This window comes from Rattus norvegicus, chromosome 13, assembly GCF_021556685.1.
Source record: "Rattus norvegicus strain SHRSP/BbbUtx chromosome 13, alternate assembly SHRSP_T2T, whole genome shotgun sequence".
Lineage (NCBI taxonomy): Eukaryota > Metazoa > Chordata > Mammalia > Rodentia > Muridae > Rattus > Rattus norvegicus.
This window is the reverse complement of record NC_141546.1, coordinates 105,065,850-105,088,740: the sequence shown is the minus strand read 5'-3', so window position 1 is coordinate 105,088,740 and position 22,891 is coordinate 105,065,850. Positions and strand designations below refer to the sequence as shown.

The 22,891-nt window shown below is 46.6% G+C and overlaps 1 protein-coding gene across 12 annotated transcripts in view; it reads left to right on the top strand.

Annotated features, from left to right (window-relative positions):
* The first annotated feature begins 6,005 nt into the window (after nucleotides 1–6,005).
* Rps6kc1 (ribosomal protein S6 kinase C1) overlaps nucleotides 6,006–22,891 on the top strand; it is a 144,172-nt gene continuing 127,286 nt past the window's right edge. For 4 of the 12 annotated variants that reach the window (XR_015635146.1, XM_087580406.1, XM_087580405.1 and 1 more), the window contains exons 1-3: nucleotides 6,006–6,227; nucleotides 12,902–12,937; nucleotides 18,330–18,450. Coding sequence is in view for 4 of the 12 variants with exons in the window: in XM_087580406.1 (XP_087436532.1) it covers nucleotides 6,123–6,227; nucleotides 12,902–12,937; nucleotides 18,330–18,450 (262 nt within the window). In the remaining 8 variants the exon portion in view is untranslated. Of the gene's footprint in view, nucleotides 6,228–12,901; nucleotides 13,077–14,057; nucleotides 14,168–18,329; nucleotides 18,451–22,891 lie in introns of those variants that run through there. The other 8 variants (XR_015635147.1, XM_087580411.1, XM_087580410.1 and 5 more) reach the window with 5 other exon arrangements.

Here is a 22,891-nt window from a genome sequence, read left to right as displayed (position 1 = left end):
GAGGACAGCACCAGACCATGACCTCAGCAGGCAGCTACTGCTCCAAACCAGTTGTATGCAAGTCTGCTTCAGGGCGAGGCTAGAGTATGTAGGTCAGAGAGACCAGGGAAGGCAGCTGCATCACTGAGGTCATCAGGAAGCTGTCACCTGTGCTGGGTGACTATGTGAGGTAACTCTTGCTGGGGTCGGTGGCCTTGTAAATAAGCACAATGAAGTCATCGGTTCTCTAGGGAGAACGCCAATAGAATCAGAATTAAGTTTATCACTGGGACCTTAGGAAGGGGTTAGATTTTGCCTAAGCTTTGCCCAGAGATAATTCTTGAGAAGATTCCTTATATATTATATATTACATATTATATATTACATGATTGATTTCATCATGAGGCTTGATCATGGCCCAAAAGTGCTAACCCTCTAATCACGTGGTTGTTTTCCCTGGCTACTTAGGTTCCTCATCCCAGGTACAAGACCCCAGACAAATTATGTTATTATCACAGAAGAAAGATATTTAGTCTGTAAGGGATTCCATATGTTTCAGCATTGGTGTACCAGAAAAAAAAAGCACTGAAACTGAATGTAATTTTCTTATTATAAGTCATACCGTGTACTGGGAAACAGGTACAAGGACCAAATATATACACTTCTTATTCTAAATCTCAGTAGTGACTGGAAAGGTCAGGTTTGAAGCTGGGTGTGTTTACACCCCCTGGGAGGTGGTAGTAGAAAGGTCGAGAGTTCAAGGTCACTTTCTTCTGCAGAGTGAGTGTGAGATCACATTGGCACACACTTAGAGGCAGGGGTGGGTTGCAAATCTGGGCCAGCCTGGGATTTGCAGGATAATCTGGCAATACAGTGAGACCCCACCTCTAAAAGAACTGGGAAACTACTGGGTCAGACTGTAAGGCTCTGTGAGGGGGCAAAAAAAAGAACCACATCACCATGACAACCTTGGCTATTTTTACTGAGAGATGCTGGGCTATCCTGAAATACTTGTCAGGATTTGGAGGTGGAAAGTGTGTGCAGTCTGTGTGGCTCCAAACCAGCTGTACGGTGAGTTGCAAGACACCTTAAATTCTCCTTTACCCTGGTATTTTAGCTTCTCATTACATTCTGCACATCACCCAAACCGTTTTTATAAGGACAAAAAGACAAGAGTAATTTTGCAGGCTGTAATTACACATGAATGCCACAAACAAGTTTGGGTGATTCTATAACTGTGAATATGAGAAATTTTACTTAACAAATTGAAGGACAGGAGACATTTGCATTAATAATTCATTATTGTATAGTAGGACAACACCCACTCTTAGGTATAAAGATCTGAAAACCTCACAACTCTTTATGTATCAAAACTGATACTTTTGGTTATCATTGAAACCAAGTTACTTTGTGTTGTTTGAGACAGGATTTCTCTGTGTTGTCCTGGCTGTTCTGAAACCCGCTCTGCAGGTTAGGCTGTTCTCTCTCTCTTTTTTTAAAAAGATTTATTTATTTATATATGTGAGTACACTATAGCTGTCTTTAAACACACCAGAAGAGGTCCCATTACAAATGAGTGTGAGCCACCATGTGATTGCTAGGAATTGAACTTAGGACCTCTAGGAAGAGCAGTGAGTGCTTTTAACCATTGAACCATCTCTCCAGCCCTAGGTTCCTGTTTTAGTTAAGGTTTTACTGCTGTGGAGAGACATCATGACCAAGGCAGCTCTTATAAAGAAGAACATTTAACTAGGGTTAGCTTACAGGTTCAGTCCATTATTATCATGGAAGGAAACATAGCAGCATTCAGGCAGGCATGGTGCTGGAGGAGCTGAGAGGTCTATGTCTTCATCCAAAGGAAGCCAGGTACAGACTGTTTCCAGGAAGCTAGGAGGAGAATCTCAAAGCCCACCCCCATAGTGACACACTTCCTCCAACAAGGCCACACCTACTCCAACAGGACCTAATAGAGCCACTCCCTAGGCCAAGCATATTCAAACCAGCATAGCTGACCTCCAACTCACGGAGATTTGCCTGCTTCTGCTTGAGTGCCTGGACTAAAGGTGTTTACTACCACTGCCTGGCCAATGTTACTTTTTCTGCGTAACGCATGTTCTATTTCCTCTGGGCTGTCTTCTAAGGGCTCTCTAGTTTAAAATTATTTAAATTTTTAGATTCACCTATGAGCATTTGATTGCATGTATGTATGCGTATCACGTGTGCCTTGTACCTGCAGAGGTCAGAAGACAATGTCAGACTCGTTAGAACTGGAATTAAGGACAGTCATGAGCCATCATGTGGGTGCCAAGAACCAAATCTGGGTCCTCTGCAAGCCCAACAAGTGTTCTTAACCATTGAGCAGTCCTATCTATCAATCTATCTATCTATCTATCTATCTATCTATCTATCTATCTATCTATCTATCTAATCCATCCATCCAACCACCCATCATCTATCTGCTTATCTATCTATCTATCTATCTATCTATCTATCTATCTATCTATCTATCCATCCATCTACCCACTCACCCACCCAACTATCCAACCACGCACCCATCATCTATCTGCCTGCCTGCCTATCTATCTCTCTCTCTCTCTCTCTCTCTCTCTCTCTCTCTCTCTCTCTCTCTCTCTCTCTCTCTCTGTGTGCCAGTGTGCCACAGCCTATGTGGAAGTTAGAGAACAGCTTATGGGAGTTGGTTTTCTTCTTTCACTCTGCTGATTTGGGGGCTCAAACTAAGGTGTCAGGCTTGGCAGCAAGTGACTTACCTAGTTAAAAATTTTTGAAATTACGTGTGTGTGTGTGTGTGTGTGTGTGTGTGTGTGTGTGTGTGTACCTGCATGTGAGAATGCCATGGCATGGGGGCAGAGGACAATATGCAGGAATCTGTTCTCCCCTATCACTTTGGTCCCTGAGACTGAACTGAGGTGATCTGACTTGGTGACAAGTGCCTTTATGCCATGAATTATCTCTCTTGCCCCAAGAGTTACAATTTTAGTTTTGGTTAATTTAGATATGGTTTCCATTGGCTGTACTTGTTTAAAATCTTTGTCTAGTAAAAGTAACATCTCTGCTTTTTTAAAAAATAGTATAGAATAGAGTTTATTCAGGGCTTGGGAAGAGGAGTTAAGAGGGTAGTAGGACAGCGAAAGAGAGATAGTAGAGTAGAGGTGGGCCATGAGCACGTGGAGAGAAGGGACAAAGGGGCAAGGGAGAGCAAGAGAAAGCAGGAGCAAGAGCTCATCTCTGCTTTCTTATAGACATCATTTTTATTGTGTGTAGGTATGTTAATTTTATTATTTGTTTTTACTCTTTCTTCTTTGTTTCTTTGTTTCTACAACAGAGTCTTACAATGTATCTCTGACTTGGAACTCGACTAGTATTAACAACATTCACTACCATGCCCAGTGTGGTGATTTAAATAAGAATGGTCCTATAGGCTCATGTATTTGAATATTTGGTCCCCAGCTAGTGAAGCTATTTGGGAAGGATTTGGAGGTGTGGCTTTATTAGAGAAGATATGTCACGGGAGTTGGCATTGAAGTTTAAGAGCCCATGCCATTCCCAGTTAGCTCTCTCTCTCTGCTTGTGCCTGTGGATCAGGAAGTGAGTTCTCAGTTCCTGCTTCAGCACCGTGTCTGCCAACTGCCATGCTCCCTGACATGATGGTCATGGTCTCTAACCATCTGAACTGTGAGCCCCACTAAACTCATCTGGAGTTTGTCTTCCCTGAGACCTCTCCTAGAACATAAGACTTTTATGTGGGGTGGTGCTTCTGTGCTAGCTTTGTTGTTGTTGAGACAGGGTTTTCTCTGTGTAGCCCTGGATGTCCTGGATCTTGCTTTGTAGACTAGGCTGGCCTCACATTGACAGAAACCCACATGCCTCTGCCTTCCAAGTCCTGGGAATAGAGTATACACCACTCCTAGCCCTAAAATTCAGAATTTTAATAGTGACAAATAGAAAGCCCTATTTGTGATCTTAAAAAAATTAATTATTGGTCGGGTGAGAAGGCTCAGTAGGTAAAGGTGTGTCTTAGTCAGGGTTTCTATTCCTGCACAAACATCATGACCAAGAAACAAGTTGGGGAGGAAAGGGTTTATTCAGCTTACACTACCACATTGCTGTTCATCACCAAAGTAAGTCAGGACTGGAACTCAAGCAAGTCAGGAAGCAGGAGCTGATGCAGAGGCCATGAAGGGATGCTACTTACTGGCTTGCATGCTTGCTTGCTCTCTTATAGAACCCAAGACCACCAGTCCAGGGATGGCAACACCCACAATAGACTGGGTCCTCCCCCTTGATCGCTAGATGAGAAAATGCCTTACAGCTGGATCTCATGGAGGCATTTCCTCAACTGAGGTTCCTTTCTCTGTGATAACTCCAGCTTGTGTCAAGTTGACACACAAACTAGCCAGTACAAGGTGCTTGCTGCCAATTCTGAATACCTGTGTTCATTTCCTGCATTCCACATTGTGGAAAGAGAGAACTAACATACAGACATACACACACGTAATAAAAATTATTGGCATAGGTTTTGAAATCTTAGATATTATTGTAGACTTGATGATTCTTTTAGTTTCAATGTTTTTACTTCATACACTTTAAAGGCTTGGCATTAGGTGAAGATATATTTAGAATTAGTCTCTGTTAATGGATTGGCTTCTTTGTCAGTAAGCTTGGTTCTTCCTTACTCCTGATGCTTTTCTTGGGCTGTCAGGGCGGAGTATATGCTTAGCGAGCGTACGTGCCTGACTCTGAGCCCTAGCACTGCCTTTAATAACAAAACCACCCAAAGGGTAAAACACAAGGAACAGTAGTATTCCTCTAAAGCCTCCTCAGTGCTGTGCTCAATGTATAGCTGTCCTTTCTCTTAAAAAAAAAAAAAGGTTTTATGGGTGTAGGTGTTCTGCTTGAGATGTCTCAGTGCCCAAGAGGTCAGAAGATGGGCTCAGATCCCCTCAACTGGAGTTACATATAGATGGCTATGAGCCATCATGTGGTAACCAAACCCAAGGCCTCTGTAAGAGTGATGAGTGCTCTTAACAGCTGAGCCATCTCTCTCATCGGCCATATATTTTTCTGTTCTTCTACTTGGCTAGCAGTATTTGGTTGATCAAACGAACTTGGAGACAGTGGTGAAGAAGGTTTCTAAGGATGATTCCCAACAGCTGGAATCAGTAAACGTAGCTGGGAAAACAGGAGCAGGGTGGGAAGGAAAAGTTCAGACTCTGAGCTGTTATGGTTTCAGTGTCAATTGGATGTAGGTAGTCTGAGTTCTAGCAGAGAGGTTTGACTGGGGACGTGATGGTTGAGTCCACTAGGACTGACAAAAGGCCAGAGGCAATATCCTAAGAAACAAAACATTATAGATTCTTAGAGATATCACCAAAAAAAAAAAAAAAAAAAAAAAAAAAAAAAAGACTAAAAAGGACTCATCTCAATATAAAAGAAGAAGAAAAGACTGAGTGGACTTTGTCTGTTTTGAGACAGGTTCTCCTCACGCAGGTTGACTCGGAACTCACTACTTGACCCATGCTGGTCTCAAACTGAGCAATCTTACTGAGAGTGCGGGTTACAGGGGTGCACCTCTATGTAGGGTTGGGGCTCACTGTGCCGCTGTGGTATGCCAAGGCAGGCTGCAGGCGAGAGGGGTCATCTACGGAAAAATGGGACGTGCCTGTCGGAGCGCTGCGATGTTGCTGTGGGCACGGCACAAACTGTGTTGTGAAGGAAAGGAGATGCTTGGCTCGGGTAACTGCGTCCATCACCCAGGACTCTACAGGAGGACAGGGCAGGAGGCCCAAACCTCTCCCCAGCTCGCAAATTCTAGTAGACCTCGAAGCTAGTGCTCGAGGAGAGTTAGTAGGGGCTCCTCAGGTCTCCGCAGCGACTTAGCCCGGTGCTTATAACGGTTGCCGAGGTTACAGCCGGGAGAGAATCCAAAGCGGCGCCACTCCTATCCCGAACGTTGACCGGGATGACCCGGAAGTGTGTGTGGTGATCCGGAAGCAGATCCAAGCGGCAGTCCCCAGGAGCCACCGCCCCCTCGTCGCGGCTCTCGTGCTCTGTGCTGCGTGGAGTCTGCCGCGGCTGGGGCTGCCCGATGATCCCCAGCTGGCGGAAGCACGGGCGGAGGGAGGATGACCTCTCCTTGGGGTCACAGTGCGGACCTGGCCCGCTTCTACACTGTCACCGAGCCCCAGCGACACCCTAGGGGCTACACGATCTATAAGGTTACCGCACGGGTGAGTGTCTGGATGGGGACACCGGGCGGGGCACAGGCTCCGGGCTGCGGCTGGGTGCGGCGAGTGGTTGGTAGATAGGGAGGGATGGAGACTAGGACCGGAGACCATAGGCAGTCCACAGGAACTCCAGGCAGAGACGGGACTCTAGGATGGAGATGCTGGGAACCCCTGGCAAGTGATGGGACCCTAGGATGGAGATGTTAAGGACCCCAGGCAGGAGATGGGACCTCAGAATGGAGATGCTGTGGACCCTGGGCAGAAGATGGGACTCCAGATTGGAGATGCTGGGGGACCCTTGTCAGGAGACAAGACTCCAGGCTGGAGGTGTTGGGGACTCTAAGCATGAGAATGGATTCCTGGTAGACTGGGGTGGTGTCTCCCTAAGGGATGTCAGGCTCCACCAGCCATTGTGGGGTGTAATACTGGTGGATGGCTTTAAGTGGATAACCTAGTCTCAGTCCCAATTGGACTTTCTCTCAGAATGAAATTTGCAGAATTGAGCTGGCTTGTTCCAGAGGGAAAACACACACTTAAAATGTTAGTGGGTGTGTTGTGGGGCTTATGTAATGGAAGGGGATGTCTCCTCATTCAGTGACTGGCTTGCTGTGAGGCAGGTAGGATGTTGGGAAGGTTTCCCTACTAAGCCACTCCTCTTGGGCCTCCAGCGTTTGCTTCTGAGTCTTTTCAGAAGGAGACGCTTGTGTACTTAAGTGATCTTACCTGAGTTGACTTGAGGGTGGTTGGGCTGGCAAGATGGCTCAGCAGGTAAAGGTGCTTGCTGTCAAGCCTGGGACCTACATGGTGGTGGAAGGAGAGAACTGACTCTTGCTGATTGTCCTCTCACCACCTAAGGTGTGTCTCCCCCCATAACTAAATGGTTATTTAGTAGGTAAATAAGTCCCTCTGTCCCAGGGGATTTTGACCTGGCAACCAAAGTGGAAAGTGAACGGGAACAAATGAAGACCTTGTGTGGCACTTCTAACTACATAGCTCCCGAGGTGCTGAGCAAGGTGTGAGGCTTTTCTTTACATTAGTTGACTGTTCCAAATTTAGTACTGTTTTCCTTAAATTTTGTTGTCTCAGCGTGAGTTTTGAAAACTCGTTTTTTCCTGGGAAGTGAGAGTGATAACATGAAATAAGTGTTTACGTGGAGCACTTGTGTGCACCACGTGTGTGCATGTCTTATGTGCACTGCCTGTGTGTGTGGTGGGCATTTTGTTCAACTTGATGATGAGGAAGCAGATTCCAGGAAGTTTAGAAGTTTGCTAAAGTCTCTCTTGCAAAGTAGTAGCTGCTTTGGGCTTTGGGACCAGTCCTGCGTAAAGCAAGGTGAGGAAAGAGTCACAGATTAACTCAGTCGCTAGTGTTAAGTTTTGAAGAAGAGAGGCATAGGTGGAAAGAGTAATAGTGCAGTGGATATTCAGGAAGCACTCAGGAAGCTGTGGGCCTGAGAGAAGAGATTGGGGTAGGCTGACCTTGGGACATGCAAGGGGCGGGCGGCATCTGTAGGTGAAGCAGAGTCAGACAGGTGGGATTGAGACACTAGGGTAAGGGAGTCTCTCAAGACAGCAAGAAGACCAAGTTCGTGAGGAGTAGGGAGGAGTTTGCCTTCCCTGTTTGTAAGTCAGAGCGCTGTGTACGTGGGGTGTGAGTAGCGTTTTTTCCAAAGAAGTGTAAGTAAATGAGGAGATTCTTCCTATGCCAGTCTTGAGACCCCTTTGGTCATTTGCGATCTTTGGTTTCATGCTACAGAGCTTATAGAATGAGAACTATTTAACAGGCAGCGTCCTGAAACTGCTCATTCTCACGCCAGCAGTGTATCTGTCTGTGCATAGGTCTTTGCCTCTCGGTGGACAGAGAGGAGGTTTCTAGCACTGGTCCTGGCTGGTTTCTTCATTTTAACTAGGGCAGTGTCTGTTGCAGACCCCTATATCCATAACGGTTTTCTTCTATTTTTTCCCCAAGATGTATTTATTTTTATTTTATATGTATGAGTGTTTTATCTGCATGTGTGCTACACGTGTGATTGGTGCAGGCAGAGGCCAGAAGAGGTAGTTGAATCCCCTAGAGCTGAAGCTACAGACCATAGTGAGTGACCGTGTGGGTGCTGGGACCTGAACCTGGACCCTCTGCAAGAGCAGCCCTCAGCAGACACCGAGTCATCTCTCTAGAATGTTCTCCTCCTGTTTCAGTCATTGTGTAGCGGCTGTGTAGTTCCAGGCACTTGGCACTGCAAGGTATGCGAGGGTGAGTTCTGGGCTTCCTCTTCCTACTTCCAGTAAAATGGAGTTTACTGTGCTTGCATAGGTACAGTATCTAGGAATACAGTGGTCATACAGTACTTCCACAGGCACCACAGTAAGGAGGTGTGGGTTCAGAAGACAGACTGCTATGGCTCGGATGGTGCAGGATGGGAACAGTCCAGAAAGGAAAGGTTGCTGGAGGTGGAAGCAAGAGACGGAGCCCCTGAAGGCCCGGGAGTATGAATGTCTGTGGCACTAACCAAAAGCCCTGAGCATGGTAACTGTGTCCAGTCAAGGTTGCTCGATGCAGAGTTAAACTATTAGAGTAGATCCTGGGAGGTGACGTAGCACATGGCTGCGACTGTCCCATGCTGCCTGTGACTGTGGTCACTGACTTTCTTCTCTTGGTGTTTGTCCTCACCCATCGCTCCTGTTACACAGTGTGGGCATCACAAAGTGAGTAGGTCTTTTTGTTTCTGTTTTGTTTTGGTTGTTGTCAACACTGGGGATAAACCTGGGTCTCACAGAAGCGAGGGCCCGTGCTGCTGTGCTATGCTCACAGCCTGAGGGGTTTTTAAAAAACATTCTTCATTTAACTTTTTGTGTGTGATGTGTATGTGTGAGTGAGGGCCCCTGGTATGTGTGTGGAGTCAGAGGGCAGCTTGGTGGAATGGGTTTTGTTCAGTTACCATGTGAGCTGTACAGATTGACCCTAGGAGGGCAGGCTTTGTCACTGAGCTCCTCAGTAGCCCCACATTCACCCTAGGAGGGCAGGCTTTGTCACTGAGCCCCTCATTAGCTCCACAGCTTGAGTTTTACATGCTTATAGATTTTGTTTTTTAAATTAAGGGTCAATGTGGAGGTTCATTTTAAAAATAATCATGCTTAACACTGTAGATCAAGTAAAATATTTATTGTTTTTCTGGAACTTAAGAAGAAAAACATCTTTCCTCAGGAGAATTAATCAGGTAACTGCATTCCCCTGAGGACACAGGAGGAAGGGTACAGACATCTCTGTGTGCTTCCTGCTCCTGATCAAGCTTTGAGGAACAATTTCTTCCTTTATGATGGTTAGGAGTAGAGTTAGAACCATTACATATTGGACAACCAAGAAACTCTTTATCTCAAGTGTCTTTAGTAATTTTCCTTCTCTTTTTAAGAACCTGGTAGGCTTGAGATAACTTAATGGTTATTTACAAGCAAGCGATAGATTTCCTGTCACTGCTTTTTAACTTTTGGTTTTAGAGTAACCAAAAGTATTTTACTGGAAACGTAAGATTTATAGAAGTTCCCAGAGCAGCTGTGCACAGTGTCACAAGCTTCTGTGACCACCGTTGGGTTTATGTAGGATCATGTTCTGAGGGGCTGCTGAGCTGGCTCTGGGTGGCTGGCACTGTGTGCCGTCGCAGTTTGTTTACCTGACTGCCTGTGATGGGCATTTGGGTTTCTTCAGGTGGGGCCTGCTTTGAGTGCGAGTCTTGTGAACACCCCTGTAAGCTGTTGGCATGTGGCTTTGCTTCTCCTGCTCCACATGGCCTTTAAAAGTCGTCATCCTCGTCGTTACTGCCTTACTGTTTATTGTCTTTGTACTAAGTCTGGAAATCAGGCTGTGTGAGTACTTTCTTTCCAAATTTGTAGTTTGGTTATTTAGATTGTTTCAAATTCTTTAAAAAAGTCTGCTTACATTTCTGATGTAGGGTTGCATTGAAAATGAAGATCAATTCTAGAAGAATTGATGACTTAAAAGTAACAACTATTGTGGTGTATGTTCACACAGACCTCCTGTTCGCTTAGCTCTCTGTTTTGAGCATTGCCGAGGCCGTCAGTCCTGCATGGTATGTGGCCGAGCCTCCGTATGCCCTCATTTCATGTAGCTAAGGTTGGTGGAATGACGACAGCCAGTACTTGGATGGTGCTTACTGTGAGCAACGTTTGGTTAACACACTTTCATCCAGTTGCCCAGCGAGTGAGTACTGTGTTATTTCCGAGTTGCTGATGAGAGAGTTGGCGCTTAGAGAAGTTAAGTCACTTTTTCAGATCATGAGAGGGCCGGGAGTATGGTTTGCGTTTGAATGAGAGCAGGCTGGGAACAGGCCTACAAGACATGCTTAAGCAACAAGGCTGCTGAAGGAGACGCCATAACGCCTCTCACTAGGTACTGGGGTGCTGCCTGGGCCTCTGTCTGTTATGTGTGCTGGGCACCTAAATACTTCAAAACTCATGGCTCTCAAATTTTTCTGTTCTTTCCAATATCTTGTTTTAATCTATCCTTTTTTAACTATTAATACTGTTTAGCATAAAACTCTTACATACCAAAATTTTAGTAAATAGGTTTTTAAAAATGTAAGCCTGTTTATTGACATTTCAGATACTCAGGGTTGTTTTAAACTGCAAGTTTTCATAGCATTCAAATTTTGATTTTCTTTGAAGCTTGGCAGGGAAAAAGTTTGTTGGAGTTTGGTGCTGTAATTGGTCAAGTTTGACAGGAGTGACCACGTGGGCAGACATTTGGTTCCTGCCATTTGAATTAATGCTAGGCCTTCTTTTCTTTGGGTTTTATTTGAATAATATAGAGAGCTGCTATTCCTATCTTTTGTAAAATGTATTTCGTATCACATCTGTCGGTCTGTCTACTCATTTGTGTGTTAGCATGGAGGTCAGAAGATAGCATGGAGGAGTCAGGTCTCTCCTTCTACACGAGTCTCAGGTTTGAACTCAGGTTGTCAAGTTTGGCAACGGACACCTTTACCCCCAGCCATCTCCCTGTGCTTCAGTTCACGTCTCAGTGAATTTGTGTTCACCAGGTTTTGTTTTTTTGTTTTTTGAAGATTAATTTATTTTATGTATGTGAGTACACTGTCGCTGTCTTCAGACACATCAGAAGAGGGCATCGGATCTCATTACAGCTGGTTGTGAGCCACCATGTGGTTGCTGAGAATTGAACTCAGGGCCTCAGGAAGAACAGTCAGTGCTCTTAATCGCTGAACCATCTCTCCAGCCCTCGTGTTCACTAGGTTTTATAGACAGTATTGGCTGAGTAGCTTAAGCAACACATTTAAAAAAAAAATCACAGTTCTGAAGGCTGCAGAGCCAATGGTCAAGGTGCCAGCTGGTTTAGTGTCTGTGGAGAGCCCAATCCTTGTTTACAGATAACAGCCTTCTTGTCCCCTCTCATGACCGAGAGGTCATTTATCTTTTTCTTGTGAGGATACCAGTCCCCTAATCATTTCCCAGAGGCTTTATTTCCTTATGTTGTGGAATCGAAGATTTAACGGTCATCACGAGAGTTTGAGGTGCACACAGATATTCAGTCCCTAGTACTTGGACCTTCCATGAAGACTCGTCAGAAAGTGGAGTTGCTAGACGTCGTCTGTCGGCTTGTTTGTCTTTTCTAGGAGCTTACTGGCTGCAGGTCACTAGAAAATGCAAAACATCTGCTGGTAGTTTGTGCAGGTGCTGTCTCTGGGGTCCAGACTACCTGGCTGGCCGGTGATAACTGGCCCATGTCCTCTTGCCAGCTAGTGACACCTGTGTCTCTGCAGGGCGGCTAGGGGGAGAGGAGCTGGGATGCAGGTGTCACAGCAAGATGGAGGTAGGATTTGGTGAGCTGCACACTTTGGAATGAGTGCTTAATCATCCTGCCAGAGTCCTGCTTCCATGTGCTGGAGATGCAGTTTGTTTAAAGTCGGCAGTATATCCATATGAAAGTTAATGTCTGAGAGCCAAGGTCGCGTGTGTTACATTGATGAATGTGCCATTTGGTAGCAGATCACCACAGGGACACATTCGGTGTCGCACAGCCTCTTTTGTAGCTGTCATCCTGTTACCGCTCTTAGAGATCCGTGTCTCTGAGAAGTGAAAAGGGCATGTCCTTGCCGTCCCATTTTGCCATCTTTACTTCGTGTTTTGTGACGTATTTACATGCACCACTTCGTTCTTTTACCTCCTGGGCTGAGTCCTGACGGTGGAGTAGCCATGAGAGGACTCGGGAATGCTTGCCTAGTACGAATGAGGCTGGGTCCAGTCCCTGCACCACAAAGGGAGAAATGCAGGAGATTAGTGTCCACGCGCTTGGATTTATGTGGGGTCCGAGAGATAGTGTCCACGCGCTTGGATTTATGTGGGGTCCGAGAGATAGTGTCCACGCGCTTGGATTTATGTGGGGTCCGAGAGATGGGAGCTGGCCTGGCCTGCAAGGATTGAGGCCGGGGTGTGTGCTTGAGATGTAACACGTGGACTGAATGTGCACTGTTCTTCTCCTGAGGTTTAACATTGCAGGGTGAACTTATCACATTGACTGAGCTTTTAGTAACTGATACAGCATTCATCTTCTTTTCCACAGTGAAATTTTATGCAGATACAATTGAAAGTAATTGCAGAGCTGTGAAATCTTACTTGCTAACGAGTATTTCTGTCTGTGTTTGGTTTTAGGTCGTTTCACGAAGAAATCCGGAGGACGTCCAGGAGGTAGCCTGCTTATCCCTGTGAACATTCTGTTTACCCCTGCTGAAGAGACTGCCCGAACTACTTGTATGAGTGTTTGTACTTGTATGACCGTTTCTTCGGCTGCGTGACAGTAGCAGTTACACGTCATTCTGCTGAGGAGGTGCGGCGTGGTGTGAGTGAGGCTCTGAGGCCCTCACCCGCCTCAGCCATAGCCAAGGTTCTGCTTGCCCCACTGAGGCACAAGGGCCACAGCTGCAGGCTCTGCACATCACCATGCCTGTGGTCTGTGCTGGCCTGGCATGCTGACGTCGGGAGCTGCTGCAGCATCCCTGCTTAGTTTTGAAGTTTTTGGCCAGTTCTTCTGCAGGGCTGACCGCGCTTCCGGCTCCGTCCTCTCCATACTGTGCTGGCCTGGCATGCTTTGTTTAGAACTGCCGGAGTCTCACTAGTGCTTGTCTGCCCTTGGTGCTTCATTTAGGATGCCACCCAAGCAGCCCGTGCCCCGTACTGCTAATTTACTGTTTGGTTCCCACTCATTTCTGAGACTAGAGGCACTATGTGGGACCTCCTACGCACCCCATCCCAGTGTTTAAACAGATGCTGTAGATTGAGCAGTCTTGATTCTACAGTGCTGTTGGTTGTCCCCAGCTCAGTGTCTTTAGATGAGCTGTGGCCATCTGTTTGTCATCGCCCGCCACTCTGGTCAGGAGTGCCTGGCTTGATTCACGGATTGAATTGATTGTTTCATACTGTTGGCCCCAGTTCATTAGAGTCTTGATGTGTTCAACTAGGTGTTTGTTTTTGTCTTGTAACTCAAGTTCACAGGGAAAGACACCTTTAAAGGATTTTATGATATTTCCTGCATGGGTTTTGACACAGCCTTGCTTCCCTAGTAGGGATGTTAGAATGCTCTTTCTTCAGAAGAGAGCAACAGACATATGCCTCCCAGCTGCTCTCCTGTGTGCCAGTAGATGGCAGGAAGCATTCTTTAGAATTCTTCTTCTGTTTAATTATTGCCGCTTCTGGGTGATTCAACTCTAGAAAGTTTACAGCTGTTAGACGTGGGAATGGGGTGCCTCTCCTTTGACCACATTGTCTGACTGCTGTGCTCTGGTTGTACCTTGATGTTCACCTTTTCCAGGGAGAATCCTGAACCACTCCATGAGCGAGTTCTCTGCCACTCCTTAGTCCTGTTTTGGGGGACACTTTTATAACAGCAACTGCTGGTGACCCAGTCATCAGCAAGCTCTTGTAAGTGTCCTTCAGTTACACAGTTGCATGGTCTTCTCTTAGAAATGATAGAAACCATTTACAGTCTTCTGTGAGTTGAGCAACCCTGAAATTCTGAAGGTATTAGGTTCTCACCCGTCAGTTCAAACACTGGCACTCATGTTGAGAAGAGTTTTCAGTCCTCCGGGTCCTTTCCCGTCACCTTCTCACAGATACGGGCTCTGCTTTAGAATGTCCTCAGGCTTCCCCAAAGTTCTCGGGAACTAATAAGCACATGGATAGTTCACACAAATGATGCCTTTATGGTCCTTATTAATGGAGAAATGTTTCTGTCCTTTTGTTGAGACCTTTTGTTCTGATCCCTTTAGAGCTCATGTCTTACTAAGAATGCTAAAAGAATATTCACAGTGATTGAATCATTTGATATTATGTAGGGCAGCTTCCCTTTTCCTGAGTGTGAGTGTGACCCTGAGTGTGAGCTGTGCAGGCAGGAGGCCTGAGTGTGAGCTGTGCAGGCAGGAGGCCTGAGTGTGAGCTGTACAGGCAGGAGGCCTGAGTGTGAGCTGTACAGGCAGGAGACCCGAGTGTGAGCTGTGCAGGCAGGAGACCCGAGTGTGAGCTGTGCAGGCGGGAGACCCGAGTGTGAGCTGTACAGGCGGGAGGCCCGAGTGTGAGCTGTGCAGGCAGGAGGCCTGAGTGTGAGCTGTGCAGGCAGGAGGCCTGAGTGTGAGCTGTGCAGGCAGGAGACCTGACTGTGAGCTGTACAGGCAGGAGGCCTGAGTGTGAGCTGTGCAGGCAGGAGGCCTGAGTGTGAGCTGTGCAGGCAGGAGGCCTGAGTGTGAGCTGTACAGGCAGGAGGCCTGAGTGTGAGCTGTGCAGGCAGGAGGCCTGAGTGTGAGCTGTACAGGCAGGAGACCCGAGTGTGAGCTGTACAGGCAGGAGATCCGAGTGTGAGCTGTGCCTGCAGGAGGCCTGAGTGTGAGCTGTGCAGGCAGGAGGCCTGAGTGTGAGCTGTGCAGGCAGGAGGCCTGAGTGTGAGCTGTGCAGGCAGACCTGAGTGTGAGCTGTACAGGTAGACCTGAGTGTGAGCTGTACAGGCAGGAGGCCTGAGTGTGAGCTGTGCAGGCAGGAGGCCTGACCAAGGATGACCCATCAAGTGTTTGGTATTGAATGAGAGTGAGAACAAAAACTTTTAAGTTTGGTGATGTTATCAAACGTAGGGAAACAAGTATTTGGTGTCATTAAGTTTAAGTATCTAAAAAGGAAATGTTTATCATATGTTGAAATGCTAAAGAGAAGACTATAGTGAAAATGTAGCTTTTATCAAATTTTTTATTCTACATATGGTCATTGAATGCTTCATTGGTAAAGTCCCCCCCAGAGTGATATCAGTGAACATATAAGGGGCCTGCGCTTGCAGGCTTCTGGTTGTTCCAGCAGGAACCTGCCAGGCCTTATGGAGAAAATGAGATATGTCTGTGCAAGGTGCTGTCTTGCACAGACACAGACAGACACCAGGCCTGGCTGTTGGAAGTATGCATTTGTTCTCATTTCCATCTGAGGATTTTTGGGAACTTTAGGTGTAATTAACAGGAGTAGGAGGAAAGGAGAGAGTGGGCGGGACATTTCTCTCTGGGCAGTTTAGTTCTGCAGCCCGGGTAAACATTGGGATTGTGTGAGGGGTAAGTGATGCTCTGGTGAGAGTCAAGGCCTCCTGGCACTGTCTTAGCACTGGCTCTAATCTGGTATTTTAATCTGTATTGTGATTAAGTTGTGAAAAAAATTTCAAGTTATCATTCCTTTATTTGAAAGTAATCTTGACTAGGGCGTTCTCTGCAAATATGGTTGCTTCATAATCTCTAGTCTCCCGGATCTCTCATGCTCATCCTGTAGTGGGGTTTTCACCTTTGCTAACACTCCATCAGTAATGCCCTGTCGGTAACACCCCACTGGTTAATGCCCCATCAGTGATACCCCATCGGTGATACCTCATCGGTGATGCCTCATTGGCGATGCCCAATTGGTAATTAATATCCCATTGGTAATTACTACCCCATTGGTAATGCCCCACTGGTTTGGGCATCGACCCTGCAGAAGGCTCTGCACTCAGAGCCCGGTCCTTCTTGAGCTCTCAGCAGCATGGTACTAGATAGCTTGGCTTACGTATTGATGGCTCTGCGTTTATCTGTTTTTGGTGTTTTGAGACAGGATCTTGCTCTCTGGTTCAGACTGGCCCAAAACCCACTGTGTAGTTCAGGATGCCTTTGAACCTCATGGTCTGACTGCCTAGCCTTCTTGAGTGCTGGGATTTTAGGTATCAGCCATCATGTCCAGCTCAATTTGATATATTTGAAATGTAAAAGTAACGCCTTTTCTCATGACAAATTATGTCTCTGCATCAAGATTGGACATGATAGAGAATGAAGAGCTGTGACAGCTGCAGCACCCCGTTGTCTGCACTCCAAACCCACGTGTCACAAACAAGTGAGCCAGATGTGCACAGCTGGCTTCTGATGGGCCTCAAGTACTGCTTCTTCCTTGCTCCCCACCTCAGGAGACAGCACTACCACTAGTTAGTCCCTGAAACCAAGATGCTAGAGCTTTCTGTCTTTGGCACCTTTTTCTCTTTAGAAGCATTTCCCAGAGCCTCCTATCTCTCCATGTTCTTTGCTCTGGTGACTTCTCCTCCTGGCACCAGGCACTGTAGCCTTGTGAGGTATTCGGGCTGGTCAGGGAGCCCTCTATACCACTTCGGTGCAGTTCCTCAGCCCTTACAGTTCCTTCGTGATGTGCATCCCAGCTGGCTTGTTCTTCTCCACTTGATAGTGAACCCTGAAGGGGGGGCCTGTGCTTCCGGTCTCATACTTTGGGAGAGTACAGTGTGCAGCACAGCTGGGACACTGGTTTTTGGAGATCCATTTTCACTGGGTAAATGAATAAAAGTGACACACTGGGCAGAAGCAACTTGTCTGCCTTGTGTCATAGTCTGTAGAACCGCCTCAGCTGTTGTACTTAGGAACTCCAAGAGGCAGAGTCCTCAGGGTACCTTCAGATAATGGACAGAGTTTGGCCAGACCTGGTCATGTCTAGTTGCCTTCCTGGCCTAGCATTTGCTCATAATCAGAATTAACCATACATATACATGAAAACATGTAGCCTGTATTAGAAGTGAGACAGCCAGGCATTTGGAAGGGAAGGGAAGGGACTCAGAGTTGATAGCGACATCAAAGCAGGCGTCCGCTACTTCCTTTGTAGAGTATGTTTTTCTGATCTAAGTGAGTTCAAATAATTTAAGCTAGTGACAGAAAGCGCTTCTCCATGTTGTCTAATCTACAGGACTGTTAACTTTTGTTTTTGAGATATGCAAATCTTAATTATATCCTGGTTAATGTTTACTTTGTACCCTGGAATCTTATGGTTAGTTTAAATTAAGATTTATGAAAAAACTATAGAATATACAAACTCCTGTTTTTCTTTTCACACAGTCTTTTCCCCTTCATTGTTAGTCTGCTTTTGGGAGGGAGCAAATGTTCTGTCCTTTTTGTTTAAAAATTGCCCAGATCGGTGGCTGGAGAGATGAGTGGTTAGGTAATCATTTCCTGCTCTTGCTGAGGACCCGGTTCAGTCCCGGCTTCTACATTGCCTCACAACTACTGCACCCCTGTTCCAGGGGAGCCTGTGCCCAGCTCTGGCCTCTGAGGTCTCATGCATGCATGTGGTACATAGACTCTTGCAGGCTCATCTACCTGCACGTGACTTAAGTGAGGAAATCTGAAGAAGGATTGAAAGATAAATTGTCCAAGCTGTTTTGTGCCTGTAAGCATGATATTTGAGACAGCGTTACTCATATAATGAATCTCCGGGCCAACAGTAAGTGGTTTCAGGAGAGAATATGTCTTATGTAGCACAGCGCCATCTTTGTACCGAGTTGGCTGATTTTTTTACAGTGAATGAAAGGCTTTCAAGAAGCAGGACTTAAGAGCCTCAACTGAACAGCCTTAGGAAGAAGTGCTGTGCTAGCTCTCACGGGAAGTGTGCACACCAGACTGTTGGCTCCTCAGGCTGCAGTGCGTACCTGTTTGCTTTGCATGGTAGTTTGGGATATTTAAAGAGAACATTATCTGTAGCACAGAGAGAGAATGGTCATGCTTTGTGGTTGCATTTAGTTTTGTTTTTGTTCCAGATAATTGTGTGGAGAAGATACAGTGACTTTAAGAAGCTGCACAGAGAGCTATGGCAGATTCACAGGAACGCATTTCGACACTCTGAGCTGTTTCCCCCGTTTGCTAAAGGGACAGTGTTTGGTAAGTGCTGTTCTGAAACTGCAGTCAGTGTCCCTGCTCAGTCACACCCCACCCCACATCAGGCTGGCCAGGCACGTTCTCTGCCACTGACCTCCAGCTCCTCTACAGTTGTGATGCGAGTGGTCAGCCCAGGATGCTCTGTGCTGAGCCCTTTCCCCTCCCGTGACAATCTGTCCAATTAACAAGCACTTGACAGCGCTCCCCCTGCCCTCGGTATAGTTCATACAAAATACATTTCTTCTTCTCAGCCATGGGTAGCTGTAATTCTGGCCAGACAGACTAAGAACCTAAGAAAAGATGTATTACTCACGTAATACGTGTGTGCCTTGGTTGGTTGGCTCTTGCTCTCCAAGTGCCTTTCCTGTGTCCCAGCCGCTGGTGTAAAACCTCTGTGACTGCGGATGTCTGTAGTGACAGGTGCTTCACAAGCATCAGCCCTGTTTGCTATACAATGCTCTAAGTGATCCACCATTTCTCATGTCTTTCTCCACCTGCCCTCCACTCCCCTCCTGCTATAAACCTGGCTAGCTGCGTCCTGACATGACTGTGGCTGCCTTGAGAGCTCCACCAAGTCAATTACTCTGTTACTTTTACATTTTGCTTCATTTAGTTCTCAGGAATAGTCAGAATGTAGCCTGAGTTTTTGCCAGAGTGGAACACCAATGACTTCCAGCTGAATCCTCACAGTTCTTTCTTGTTTTCTCTGAACTGGCCCTTCCATGCCTGCATTCTGGTCTTCTGAGTCCTACTATAATGGCCACTGAGTTTTGGTTACAGCATAATAGGATTTCCTTGGTTCACAACTCCATGTTCCTCAGTTTCCAAGGTCTGTGAGCCAGCAACACACAGCTCTGTTTCCAGTTCCAATTTTCTGAATGAATTTTCTCTTTGCTGTGATAAAACACATGATGGAAACAATTTATGGGGGAAGAACTCATTTTAGCTCATAGTTGCAGGATACAGTCCACCTTGCTGTCTGCAGTGGGTCTGTGTGAGCCGGAGCTTGCAGTGGTGCCTCTCATGACGTGATGAGGGGGCACGGAGGGGGGACTGTAAGGAACAGCAGTCAAGTGTGATCTTCAAAGTCTGTCCCCAGTGGCCTGTCTGCTTGCTAGGACCTATTTCTTAGAGTTCCACAGCCACCCATGACAGTACTGCTAGCTGGAGACCAACATTGGAGTATATGAGCCTGTGTGGACATTTACATCCACATCAACAAGGTGATTCCTTGTTTCCAGGACTTGGCATCTCCCTGGATGCCCGCCTGCCCTCTCTCCCTCCCTCCTTTTCCCTCCCTTCCTCCTCCCCTTTTCCACCTCTTTCCATCTCTCCCTGCTTTCCTCCTTGTATCTCCCTTCTTTGCTCCCCTCCTTTTTCCTCACCATCGTTCCTTTCTCCTCCCTTCATCTTCCCTACCCCCCAATCCCTTCCCTTGCTCTGAGAGACACCAGCCTTCTTATAAAAAAACTGGTAGCCTATGACAAGGCCTGCACGGTGAGATGTAACTGCGTAGCTGTAAAGTGTAACTACTTAATAGACTTCGTTGCTGGAAGGGGGGTGGCTGTCAACCGAAGGCACACATGTGGACTCTGCTTTCAGATAAGGGACTGATGGGTGTGTCATGGTTGAGCCTTTCCAGCACCCTCCCTGGCCTTGGAAAAACTCTGAATGGCTGTGTTTATTGCCCTACTGAGTGCAGTCTCCACAGAGTAGGTAGGGCTTTCAGCTTCAGGCAGCTGTGGACTGCAGTGCCCACTCACTGTCTTCCTCACGTCTGCTTCCTCAGGCATCATGCACCTGGAGGTCGGGGGTCAGAGGCAAAGAACCCTTGAAGGGATGGTCTAACAGTGTTCATGCATTTTCCTGAGAGTGAGATTGGGCATCTAAAGAGTTGCCGTATTAGTTAAGAAATACTTAGCAGACTGAGAGTTTGAGCAATATCCTGAAATTAGTCATAGCATTGTCTTGGGTGCCACTGTGGTTTAAATGTGGACTCTGGCCCAGGAGTTGGAGGGTTTAAACACTCATTCCTCAGCTGGTGATGCTCCGCTCTGGAACCTTTGGAGGCGGGGCCCGGCTGGAGGAAGTGGGTTGTGGTAGCAGGCCTTGAGGTTTAGAACCCTGCCCTGTTTCCTGCCCTCTCTCTGCTTCTGTATTCTTTCCAGCAAGTAAACTTTCACTACCATGCCATTTCTGCCATTTTGGACTGTGTCTCCTCAAAGCATGAGCTAAATAAGTCTGCCTTCCTTTAGTTTAATAATTGCTTCCTTTAGTCTTTTATCACACTGAGAGAAGTAACAGTCCAGGGTCATGCCTGGAGAGGAAGCATTGCTGGGTAACAGGGTTGGAGTTCAGAGACCTGGGCGTTAGGTCAGTAGCATCTGAGCCCTTGGTCTGGATCCCTTGGTTTGGCTTCGGTTCCTTCCTCCTGAGTGCTGGGGCTCAGGCTTTGGGCTGTGTGTCCTTCCCCTGCAGGGTTTGCATCCAGCTCTGGCTCCACGTTCAGTTAGGCCTTCACGTGCTCCCTTCAGACCTTTCTGTACACAGAGGGTGACTCTTGGCCACTGCTGCTCTGACCTTCATAGCCACCCTTGTGCTGCCACTGTGCCCAGCAGGCGTGACCCACGCCCCACATCTACTGGTCAGAGGGTCTTCTTGGATGGATTCCAGTCCAACAGTGACTTCTTTGAACTTGTGTGGCACCCTTAATTCAAGAAACATTAAAAATAAAAGCAGATGTTGGGAATGAGGGCCAAACAAGGTTTATCTGAAGAAAACTCGGTGTCCTGCTGTGGAAGACGTGAGGGTCAGGCAGTGCGTAGGGCAAGGCAGGCTCTGTCATGGGCGCACAAGGCCAGTGCACCCCTGGGCCACTCTTGAGTGGAACTGAAGGTGTGGCTAACTTTATGAAGCCACTTTGCTGGATATGATGGTGCATAGCCATAATCCCAGTATGCAGGATGCTGAGGCAGGAGGTTTGGTCGGGTGCAAAGCTACCCGGGCTGCATGTCAAGCCTTGTCTCAAAAACTAGAGAAGAAACCAAAGCAAAAGTATAGTCCACAGCCTGAGGGCCTTAGCTGTCATCTCTAGAACCTCGCCATAGATCTTGCATTCTAAAATACGAACCCTCCTTCTTTGCTTCTTAGTAAGTGATGATGTCATTGAGAGTCAGTTCTGGGTCTGCCCAGTGTGGAGAAATAGACAGCCAGAGGCAGGAGATAAACTGCTGTCTTTGTCAGAATTGAAGCATAAATTTTCCTATCAATCTATTCAGTGAATTTTTGTGTTACCGTGTTCTCCTGTCTGCATAGGGAGTGTATATTAGTGAGCAGGTGTTGAGTCCATGTCTAGGACTCATTCTCTTTACCTTTGTAAAGATGCTTGAGGACCAGAGAGGACTATGCTCATGTGGATTATAGCTATTACCCTTTACCACAGTGGCAGCAGCGAAAAACAAAGAAAGGAAGAAAGAAAGAAAGGAAGGAAGAAAGAAAGAAAGGAAGAAAGAAAGAAAGGAAGGAAGAAAGAAAGAAAGAAAGAGAGAGGAAGAACGAATGGATGGACAGACGACGGATGGATGGAAGGAAGGGGAAGAAAAGAAAAACAAAGACAGCTGAGTTGGAGCCAGATTTGAGTTCTACACTGACGTCAAAGTGGTCTGTGGGTCAAGGTTCTTGAGGAAACCTGGGTCCCAGATGATGCTGTCAGAAGGAAGGGATGTTTATCTGAACGCATTTTTCCGTAGACCAGAACTTTACAGTGATAAATGCTTGCAGCATAGACTTGGAAGCTCCGTGAGGGAAGGAATGCTCCTTCAGAGTGCTCAGCTAAACTCCTGTGTTGTCTTGTGAACGCATCTCTCACCTCTGTTTGACTTTGTAGCTGTGCTTTCCCATTCAAAACATCTTTGCCAGGGCTGGAGACATGGCGGCTGAACACGAGGTCATCAGACACTCACGAGGTGTACAGACTTGCACGCAGGCAAACACTTATAATTAAAATAAATCTTAAGATAGAGAATATTTTGATGCCTCATGTTTTGCCGATCTTGCAGATGGTTCCTGGTTTGGTTAGATGATGCCAGCAAATGTTTATGTGGCCAGAGATGTCTAGAGGGAAGAGTTTAAGAACCAGGAAGCTAGCAAGCTCCAGTTATCTGCAGGGCTAAGTCTTCTAACCAGCAGTACTGTTGGTGGCTTTCCGGGAAGCGTTAGGCTCACTTCTCTTTTGAGAAAATGTCTGTCTCACACCCAAGTCTCACTAATCACAGTTTATTCTGTTTCACATAATTTTAAAATGGAGAGTTCTCCAATGGCCAGGATTCAATAAGCTTAATAATTGTTACTGTTTCATAAGAGGATTTTTTTCATTTTAGTGAAACTGCCATGAAAGTTTTTAAACTATGAGTAACTGGCAGAAAGGAGTAAAATAGTCATCGTG